The 11,785-nt window shown below is 35.1% G+C and overlaps 1 protein-coding gene across 1 annotated transcript; it reads right to left on the bottom strand.

Annotated features, from left to right (window-relative positions):
• Positions 1-4,641: 4,641 nt before the first annotated feature.
• On the bottom strand, positions 4,642-10,199 carry LOC309867721 (olfactory receptor 4K15-like). Its single transcript, XM_082736788.1, has 2 exons — positions 10,157-10,199; positions 4,642-5,783 (listed from the first exon to the last, which is right to left on the bottom strand). Exon 2 carries the CDS (start codon positions 5,757-5,759, stop codon positions 4,803-4,805), a length of 957 nt encoding a protein of 318 aa, XP_082592914.1. The 5' UTR covers positions 5,760-5,783; positions 10,157-10,199; the 3' UTR covers positions 4,642-4,802.
• Between the last annotated feature and the right edge of the window lie 1,586 nt (positions 10,200-11,785).

Genomic DNA, 11,785 nt, shown 5'->3' on the forward strand with positions numbered 1-11,785 from the left:
GTTTATAAAAAATAAAAAATTAATAAAAAAAATACTAAAAAATTATACAACTGATTGATCAACTAGGATGATGATTGGGAAATGATCTCTGGATTTAGCAGTAGAGAGGTCACTAGTAACCTTTAAAGAAGCAATATGAGTAGAATATGAAGATAAAAGCCTTACTGGAGTGGGCACAAGAAAGAAAAAGAAGAGAGCTATGGGAGACAGTATGAACGAGTCTTCAGAGCTTTCCCCATAAATATCTTGTGAACAAGGACAAAGGTGAGGAATGGATCAAGAGCTAGAGGAAGAAATGAGGACAAAAGGATTTTCTTTTTTTCCTGTTTCTTTTTATTAAAAAAAAAAAAAACTAACTATAAAAGATAAAAATAACATCCAAAAAGAAGAGTAGAAGAGATGGGGAAATTCTTGAAACCTTGAAGCCATGAAAGAGAAAAAAATTAATTTAAAAATATAATCTGGGTTTTTTTTGTTTGTTTGTTACATGTAAGCATGCCATAGTATATTGCACTGATTTTTTTTTTTTTTTTTTTTTTTTTAGTAATCTAACAGTACAGAAGTACAAGTAAAGGACACTTGTACTTCAAAATTCAGAAGACAGTGAATATTACAGAGATGCTGAAAAAAATCTTGTATATGGAGGAAACATCAAATTATGATGGCATTAAAGAAAGACAAAAGAAGTCTTAAACACTTGTGTAGATATGATCAAATCAGTAATTGTAAATTTTAAAATTTATTCTGGGAAACTACTCTATGACTGATTCTTCTATATGTGAATTTTAATTAATTTAAAATTTATCATTGTCAGTACCCTAAATTAACTAAGTAGGTATTTAACATGTATCATTTGAATTAAAATTAAATCTTCATTTCTTTGAAGAAAGTTGATAAGGAAAATATACTTCAATAGTCTGAGTGCTCCTTTGGACATTTGCTGTATAAAGCATGGTTCTAAATTGTGTTCGACACATAGAATCCATTGAATATATTTTCAAGCTAATAAGTGTAAATACAATATGAACAATTAATAGATTTTCTATTATAGTTAAATTCTTACTTTATCATCCCCTTCAGTTTACTTCTCATACTTGAATAAATAAATAATTTAATAAAAGAACATACTATATTATAAAAGTACATCTACTGAAAGTGAAAAGAAAATCAGACCTCCAAAAAAATGCCATATTCTAGAAATAAAGAAGCTGAATATTATATAAAATCAAAATTCACAAATAGTTTCATATAATTATGCAATCCAAACTGAGCCACACTATAATTTTGTGCAACATATTTGACAGTTTGTTTCTGACACAATTTTTTTTATTTTATTTTTTTATTTTTTATAAACATATATTTTTATCCCCAGGGGTACAGGTCTGTGAATCACCAGGTTTACACACTTCACAGCACTCACCAAAGCACATACCCTCCCCAATGTCCATAATCCCACCCCCTTCTCCCAAATCCCCTCCCCCCAGCAACCCTCAGTTTGTTTTGTGGGATTAAGACTCACTTATGGTTTGTCTCCCTCCCAATCCCATCTTGTTTCATTTATTCTTCTCCTACCCACTTAAGCCCCCATGTTGCATCACCGCTTCCTCATATCAGGGAGATCTGACACAATTTTTTTTATAAGTAAAACATGTTTATTCAAGTGTTGGTATGGTAACAAAATTGGAACCCTCATTATACAACAGCAAAGGAATGGTTATTTACATTATACTATAGGAATCCCATGACATTTGTTTTTGTTTTTGTTTCTAGTGTTTTTATTTACTATGTTCAATTAGCCAACATATAGTATATCATTAGTTTTTAGTGTTCAGTGGTTCATTATTTGAATTTTTTTTAACAACTCTGCAGGTAACGCTATGCTCACCACAAGTGTAGCTACCATCTTTACAATGCAACACTAATACAATGCCATTGACTATTCCCTATGCTGTACCTATTCTTCCTGTGACTTACTCATTACTTAACTGGGAGTCTTTATGTCTCATTCCCCTTCAACTATTTTGCTCAAACCCCCCACCCCCACCCTCTGACAACCATCAGTTTTTCTAGGTATGATTCTACTCTGTTTCTTCATTCATTTGCTTTTAGAGTCCACATAGAAGTGAAATTGTATGGTATTCGTTTTTCTCTCTCCAAGTGTTTCACTTAGCATTATACTCTCTAGTTCTAAAATCTCATTTCTCTCTCTCTTTTTTATATATAGAGAGAGCACACACAGGGATGGGAGAGCAGCAGGAGAGGGAGATAAAATCTTAAGCAGGCTCCACAACCATTGCAAGCCAGTCTCATGACCCTAAAATCATGACTTGAGCTGAAATCAGGAGTGGGACACCTAACTGACTGAGTGACCCAGGTGCCCCAAATCTCATCTCTTTTATGGCGAACAATACTCCATTGTATATATACAGCATCTTCTTTATCCGGTCATCTATCATTGGAAACTTTGGTTGCTTCCATATCTTGGTTATTTTAAATAATGCTCCAGTGAACATACAGGAGTGCATCCAACTTTTCAAATTAGTGATCTTGTTTTTTTTGGGTAAATACCCAGTAGTAGAATTATTAGATCATATGGTATTTCTATTTTTATGTTTTTAAGAACTTCCATATTATTTTCCACAGTCCATTAGTTTACATTTCACCAAGGTTTTTTTTTTTTTTTCCCACATCCTTGTAAACATTTAACATTTCTTGTGTTTTTGATGCTATCCATACTGACAGATATAAAATGATTTCTCACTGTGGTTTTGATTTGCATTTCCCCAATTAGTGATACTGAGCATCTTTTCATGTGGCCATTGCCATCTGTATGTCTTATTTGGTAAAATGATTGTTTAGGTCCTCTGCCCATTGTTCAGATTGCTTGGGGTTTTTTGGTATTGGTTGTGTAAGTTCTTTATATATTTTGGATATTAACCCCTTATCAAATGTAATAGGACTTTTAAATATTTTAGACAATATTTATGATGCAAGGTATGAAATACATCAATATAGTTATAATATAAAGCCCGAGTGACCACAGTTGCCTCCAATGTTACTCCATTAATGAGGTGTCCTAGGCCAATTGCCACCTACCTCTGCTCCTGTTACCTGGTTATATAGCCTGGGTGGGGACATGGCTCAGTGTTCCTGCTGCTTTTATCCCCTTGGCCTCCTCCATCTCTGCTGGTAAGCTGCCACCTGCTGCTGATCATCTCACCTGCACTTTTCTTATTCACAATGCAAGCTGTATTTCACACTCTGAAAGACAGGGTTCTGAAACATCATGCCCAGCTTCCTAGTCCAGGACTTAAGGTTTTTCTAAAACTGGTGGAATGTACATTCATTGGAATATATATATTCAGTGTATCTGATGGGTTCATGACTTACCTTAATAATGTTGTTAAGATTAATGGAATAATGTCATAGCCTGTCCTATTATTTTTGGACAGAAGGTTTCAGTTTATAATGCATGTTGTTTCCTGCTACTTTGCTTGAAGTATGCAGTGGTATGGATGAGCCTGATCTGGGTGTTTGTAAAAGAAACTGTGGTATTGTGAAAATGAGCAGAATAATTGGCTTCAAGCCTCAAGAAAAACCAAGAATAATATGTGATTTAAAGGAAGAACACAAGACAACTCTAATAACTTTCCCTCACTATGGAGTTATAGATTTAAAATAGTTTTCACATTATGACAAAAAACATTGCATGTGACATATAGTAGGCATTGCTGTCCAGGTAATCTTTGATCATAACGGTCATACCAAAAAAGAAGCAACAGTACAAGTACATGGTTGATGAATCACCCAACCATGGACCAAGTTATGTTCATAATCCCAGTGAGTTCATAACATAAATAGTACTCCTCCACAAAGTAAATGTTGCACTGACTTTTTTTGGTATCAGCTAAACCTAACATTTTAGACTGAGACCATCTTAGAGGAAATTGGGATGGTACATAACACTCAGGTAACATCATAATGTGTTTCTGGATCGTAATATTTGGTGAGCTCCAAAATACTTACCTTTGCATTTCCTGCCTCCCTTTAACTAGTGTACAAACACCATTCAGGACCCAGTAAATACCTGATGCAGAGCATGGATGATGGGAGTCTTATTCAATTTTTCGTGGTCTTATTGCCAGATGTCTAAAGCTTCATGAGCTGTCATCTTTTGATGTCAACATAGTTTTTACCAATAAAATGTAAAAGAATAAATGGTACCAGACTAATATCAAGTGATTTTATAAAGCTACAAAATAGTATGTGAAGCTTCTTAAGTTGTGTATGTGAGATAAAATATAAATATAAAGGTGGATTTAAAAATATAAAAAATATAAAGGTGGATTTATTTTTGTGAAATTACTTTTTACATGCTAAATGGATTTTTTGATAGCACAAACCTTTTGATGTTAAATGTGTGAAAACAGGAATTCTAATGGGATTGTTTTTACTACTGGAACTAAATTATAGATTACTTGCAGTATTTTAGATCATAAAAGAAACATTATTTTGTTTATCCAATATGGATATCCACCTAAATTTTTATGAAATTAATTTCTTAAAAATTATATAATAATTTGTGAAACATTTTATCACTGATTTTAGGTAGCAAACATAAGCAACTTCTTACCTTAGAAATTGCATAATTATGTGAGGTTTCTTTACTTCAAATGTATTACAAAGAATATACATTTATCATTTCAAACAAATAAGATAACTTTTTTAAATGATGGTAGCCACAAGAAAAAGGTAAGTCTATGTTTCCTCAAGTTTCTGCTTGTCTACGCAGTTCAACAAATCTATCTTGTGAGAGACAGTTGGGAGAGCAGCTTGGAACTCACATACCGGATCTTCAATTTATGCATTGCTGATTTCACCTCTTTATTTCTCAATGTATAGATAATGGGGTTCAATATAGGTGTAAAAACTGTAGAGAACACAGAAAGGACTTTATCCACTGGGAAGTTGCTGAAAGGCCATGCATAAATGATGATACAGGGCCCAAAAAAGAGAGTCACTACGATGATGTGGGCAGTCAGAATGCTGCGGGCCTTGGCCATGCCCACTGAGGAATGACGTTGTACAGTGATTAGGATAACCATGTAGGAGATCAGCAAGAGTAAGAATGAAGTCACTCCCATGAGACCACTGTCCAAAAGCATCAACACTTCAGGGACATAAGTATCTGTGCAGGCAAGTTTAATGACCAATGTAAGGTCACAGTAATAACTATCCACTATGTTTGGGCCACAGAAAGGCAAGTTTATAGTGAAAGCTAACTGGCTCAGGGAGTGCATGATCCCAATGGCCCAGGATCCTACCACCAGGCCTGTACACTTGCACAAGTTCATGATGGTTGCATAGTGGAGAGATTTGCAAATGGCTACATACCTGTCATAAGCCATGGCTACAAGAAGTACCATCTCACCACCAGCAAAGACATGGAGCAAGAATATCTGAGCCATGCAGCCCTCAAAGGAGATAGTCTTAGATTCATGAAGGAAATCATGAATCATCTTGGGGGTTGCATAAGTGGCTAGAAACACATCAAGAACAGAAAGGTTACTGAGCATGATATACATGGGTGTGTGCAGGGCAGGTTCAGAAATCACAGTAAGGACAATGAGGAGATTGCCCAGCACAATGGTGATGTACAAGAAGTTAAACAACACGAAGAAGAAATACTGTAGTTCCCAGGAACTAGAGAGTCCCAGCAACACAAACTCAGCCACCCTAGAATAGTTTCCTTGATCCATGGTCTCAGGATACAAGAGAAATACCTACAAAGAGAACATTAATAGATTATTATCAAGAACAAAAAAAAAGTGGACCACAGAACTGAAGAGTCATCTCAATTAATTTGAAACAATTTAGAATTAGTCCTGTTAGGAAGTGGTTTATCTGTAATTCTGACAAATATTTCTTCTCTCAGTTGTCCTTACTAATGAAGGAAAGCTATAACTCCATTTTATACACTTATGGGTTAAATCTGATGGTAAAGAAATAACAGAATTTCAAGCTTTACTACAAAGCTGTGATCACCAAGACAGCATGGTACTGGCATAAAAACAGTGGAACAGAGTAGAGAGCCCAGATATGGACCCTCAACTCTATGGTCAAATAATCTTCAACAAAACAGGAAAAAATATACAGTGGAAAAAAGACAGTCTCTTCAATAAATGATGCTGGGAAAACTGGGCAGTTATATGTAGAAGAATGAAACTCGACCATTCTCTTACACCGTACACAAAGATCAACTCAAAATGGATAAAAGACCTCAACGTGAGACAGGAATCCATCAGAATCCTAGAGGAGAACATAGGCAGTAATCTCTTCGATATCAGCCACAGCAACTTCTTTCAAGATATGTCTCCAAAGGCAAAGGAAACAAAAGCGAAGATGAACTTTTGGGACTTCATCAAGATCAAAAGCTTCTGCACAGCCAAGCAAACAGTGAAGAAAACAAAGAGGCAACCCACGGAATGGGAGAAGATATTTGCAAATGACAGTACAGACAAAAGGTTGATATCCAGGATCTATAAAGAATTTCTCAAACTCAACACACACAAAACAGACAATCATATCAAAAAATGGGCAGAAAATATGGACAGACACTTCTCCAATAAAGACATACAAATGGCTATCAGAGACATGAAAACATGTTCATCATCACTAGCCATCAGGGAGATTAAAATTAAAACTACATTGAGATATCACCTTACACCAGTTAGAATGGCCAAAATTAGCAAGACAGGAAACAACGTGTGTTGGAGGGGATGTGGAGAAAGGGGAACCCTTTTACACTGTTGGTGGGAATGCAAGTTGGTGCAGCCTCTTTGGAGAACAGTGTGGAGATTCCTCAAGAATTTAAAAATAGAACTTCCTTATGACCCTGCCATTGCACTACTGGGTATTTACCCCAAAGATACAGATGTAGTGAAAAGAAGGGCCATCTGTACCCCGATGTTTATAGCAACAATGGCCATGGTCGCCAAACTGTGGAAAGAACCAAGATGCCCTTCAACGGACGAATGGATAAGGAAGATGTGGTCCATATACACTATGGAGTATTATGCCTCCATCAGAAAGGACGAATACCCAACTTTTGTAGCAACATGGACGGGACTGGCTGAGATTATGCTGAGTGAAATAAGTCAAGCACAGAGAGTCAATTATCATATAGTCTCACTTATTTGTGGAGCATATCAAATAGCATGGAGGACATGGGGAGATAGAGAGGAGAAGGAAGTTGGGGGAAATTGGAAGGGGAGGTGAACCATGAGAGACTATGGACTCTGAAAAACAATCTGAGGGTTTTGCAGGGGTGAGGGGTAGGAGGTCGGGGTACCAGGTGGTGGGTATTATAGAGGGCACGGATTGCATGGAGCACTGGGTGTGGTGCAAAAATAAATAATACTGTTATGCTGAAAATAAAAAATACATTTTAAAAAATCTTAAAAAAAAAGAAAAAGAAATAATAGAATTGTATTATGAAAACCACAATTAAGAGAAGAAGCTAAAGTATCCAGATTCTGGCACTAACTTCCTTGTCCTGCTATTGTGCATTATCTGCTTGGGATTGCTAACAGGCAGCTTCAGTTCTTAGAGAATTCTCAAGAGACCATGTTTACATTAAATTTCCTGTTTTTTACCGTGGTTCTCCTTTTGCCTCTGTCCTTTCTCTACTACTTAACCTCCACAATTACACCATTAAAAATGTTTAATACATATTTTCTCTGAAGTTGTGATGGCTATTTTGGCTTGAAGTTCCTTGAAGCTAACGTTGTATTATGTGGAAATAAGTGAACAGAGATGGCCAGTATGTCAGAATACAATACTGATAGATGAGGTAATGATAGCAATGAATTGCAAAGATCTAATTTAGTAACTAACAGTGGTTGAAAAGGAGGAGTAATTTGGGGGAAATTGGAGGGAGAGATGAACCATGAGAGACTGTGGACTCTGAAAACAAACTGAGCTTTTTGGAGGGGTGTTGGGTGAGCCTGATGGTGGATATTATGGAGGGCACATATTTCATGGAGCACTGGGTGTGATGCATAAACAATGAATTCTGGAACAATGAATTCTGGAAAAGAAAAAAAAAAAGACTATGATCTTAAAAAAAAAGGTGGTAGATCATTTGAAGGTCAACTGTAACATGTTATTTACCAATGTAAAAAGCTTCCAAAAGAAATAATTTTATCCAGGATATAGAATTTGTAGGCTTTGATTAGGATTTCTGTCACTTAATAAAATAAGGTACATTCTTTAAAAAGTATCTGGCAACACCATACTTTTTCATTAAGGAAAAATTGAGATAATGAACAATGAGAACAAAAATAAATAACATGATACAGAATTGAAATAATGAACAACTTGCAAATAGATTGTTAGATAATTTATTCTGCTTATGTTCTCTTGCAGCTTCTTTGGAAGAATGCAGGAAAAGCTTCTAAGGAGATAAATAAGGATTTGAGAATTCATTTTTTTTAAATTGTGTTTAGAAACACGAATCTTTTCATTGAAAGGAAAGCAGCTAATTTATACTTTTTTAAGAAAGAAGACTCTCACTTTTCATTTTCTGTGGTAATTAGAAGTGATAAGTATCAGTCTCTTAAAAAACTGAAAAAAAGGATGATGTCTATAGGAAAAACTAGTTTGAAAGTGTTTTTACATTAAACTTTTTACAACAATCTGGTGTGCCAGAGGTTGTTGTCTATAGTTTTCATTTAAGGAAACTGAGATTCAGAAAGATTAACTAATGTGTTCATGATTATACAAACAGCAAGTAACAAATCTAGAACCTCATCCCAGTTCCTCAAAGCTCTTTCCACAGTCCTTGACAGTGGAATCTCTAATGGAACCTAAAGGTATGGTTGAAGAATAGGCAAGTAGAATTATCAAGATTAGAAAATGAGAAAAAGTAGTTGATGTAAAGCCCTATTAATTATCACTAAATGTATCATAAGTGCACTTGATGATAATAACCCTTTCTAGTTACAAAGGTAAGAGGGTGATATGTATTTTGTTTTCCAAAACTGTTAATGCTTTTGCCTTAAAGGGGTAAACTCTAGTTTAAAATGTATTAGCCTGGAAAACTTTATGCCCTGGTAATATTTGCTAACTGGGTTGTTGCTATATTGTATTGTACAAAGGTTCTCCCAAAAGTAGCATAAAAAAAATAAGTGAAAAGAAAAAATAATCAAATGAATGAGCAATGAATACTGTGACAAAATAACTAAAATGGAACCATTCCAAAGAATATTTAGATCAATAATTATCACTTAGAATGAGAGGGGGCATCCTCCCTGGAGTATTCTCTTATGGGGAAGGTAATTTTTATTCAAAAGGATAAAGTATGGGTTTAAGGAAGGATAAGGAATAAAACTATTATTAACCTTATCTTTTAATTTGGTTAGTCAGATATGAAGTCACAAATTTCTTTTAGTAAAAGTGAATGAGAAATAAAGGGGTGTGGGAAGCAGGAGAAGAAAACTTCCAGAAATCTTCACAGAGAGTGATGCTTCATCCTTGTTCTGAATGCCATTTTTGTCTTGGTGCTGGACTGGGCTGGGATGAACTATGATAAAGATAAAATGATGTCACTGTGCTCTTGTAAAGTCTCTTCTCACTTTCTCAAAAGAAAAAGAAAACTTAGAACCAAAGGAAGAAAAAAAAAAAAAAAAACAGCTCACATGTTACGAAATTGATCCTTGAATCATTTTCTATCACACCCAAATCAAATTGTATATACCAGACTAACATGGACATAAATATTTTACAGTCAAGGCAAAAGAATTTTCACAAAATTATAAGTCCAAATATCATAAACCATTGCTTTAATTTCCTTTCTGTAGTTCATTAAAAGTCTCATCAAGGGGCACCTGAGTGGCTCAGTGGGTTAAGCCTCTGCCTTCAGCTCAGGTCATGATCTCAGGGTCCTGGGATGGAGCCCTGCATCAGGGTTTCTGCTCAGCGGGGAGCCTGCTTCCCTTCCTCTCTCTCTGCCTGCCTCTCTGCCTACTTGTGATCTCTGTCTGTCAAATAAATAAATAAAAATCTTTAAAAAAAAAAAAAAGTCTCATCAACATTTTCCGAAGATTAAATCCCAAGTAAATGTATCAAGCAAATGGTTGACATAAAATAAACATACCTGATTCAGTTATCTGAAGATTTGTAAGGAAACTGAAGTAAGTGTTGGCTTCTTTCAAATCAAATTCTCTTATAAGAGAGTAGAAAGAAAAGAGCTACATCAGATGTGTATATGCTTTTAAGCTGAGATACAACTACAGTAAATATTGACTTGAGCAAACCTCAGCATTCTTTTTCACCCTTTTTCCATTTTATCATTTCTTTACTTCATTCTAGACTGTGGATTGAACTGGGACTATGGGAGGATAGACGTGTCCCATGGTGATTTTTTGTCATTACATATTCACTGATTTGTCAAACAGGGAAAATGGCCAGAGAGTCAAACTACTTTTACCTTTGTCTTAGCAACAAATCAAGCATTTCCCCTGTGACTTACTTATTACCAATTATATGCACTATGTTTCTAATAGATTTAGGGAAATTTTGACATGTAGTGTTTCTGAAATACTTCAACAAGAATTGAATCTTCAGGGCCACCTGGGTGGCTCAGTTAGTTCAGCACCACCTTCAGTTCAGGTCATGATCCCAAGGTCCAGCTGTTGAGTCCTGTGTTGGGCTCCTTGCTCAGCAGGGAGCCTGCTTCTCCCTCTGCTCCCCCTGCTTGTGCTCACTCGCTCTCTCTCTGACAAATAAATAAAATTTTAAAAGAAGATAATGAATCTTCAGTGATATTGCCGGCCTTAGAGGAAAAATGGAAAAATTCAGAGAACATCTAATCCCCCCAATGGAGATAATAAATTCCTCTTTTAATCTTAACTGTTAAATACCATTAATAGAGCATCCATTGTGGATGTATTCACATTCCTGGCATAAATTCTACTTAATTGTGATATGTTATATGAGAATATCAGCCTGGATTTGATATGTTAACTTTTATGTAGGATTTTTGCATATAGTTTACAAGTGAAATTTGCCTGTAGTATTTTGGAATTATTTATGCTACCACATCTAATTTTGGTACTGAGACAATGATAGACTCATAAAATTTAGTTGGAGTACTCATAGAAGTATTTTTATACCCTAATCCTATCTGTTCTTTGAAAGATTAGAAGACATTGTGCATAAACTTCAGTCTGTCTTGGGACCTTATAGAAACTGGTATTATATGAAACTGGCATTTGGTGCCATATGTAAACCTGGTTAATTGGTCTTCTACAAGCTGCAAAATAAGATGTTCTGTGAAAGGTAAACACCACAACTTGTTATCATGAGTAAAACCATCAGAGCAGAGTATTGAGATATCTTTGAAGCTTATTGCGCTGGCCTATATACCAGACAATGTCTACATTACTCTCATTGCTAAAAATGTTGTGTAGCATAGAACTACACTAGGATTAATTTGTTTACAAGAAGAAATTAAAACTAAATTTGTTTTTTACATACAGCAGCTCTACTGAGCAACATATATCTGACTTTTAAATTGCAAAGGTATCAGAAAAGTTAATTTTTCATGTGTCATTAGTTGACTGTTTTGGTTCAAGAAAGAATGTATAAAGCTTTTTTAAAATACTTCAATTCTCTTTTTTTCATATATAATTTTTTATTTTTTATAAACATATATTTTTATCCCCAGGGGTACAGGTCTGTAAATCACCAGGTTTACACACTTCACAGCACTCACCAAAGCACA

Source organism: Mustela nivalis (assembly GCF_964662115.1).
Source record: "Mustela nivalis genome assembly, chromosome: 6".
Taxonomy (NCBI): domain Eukaryota; kingdom Metazoa; phylum Chordata; class Mammalia; order Carnivora; family Mustelidae; genus Mustela; species Mustela nivalis.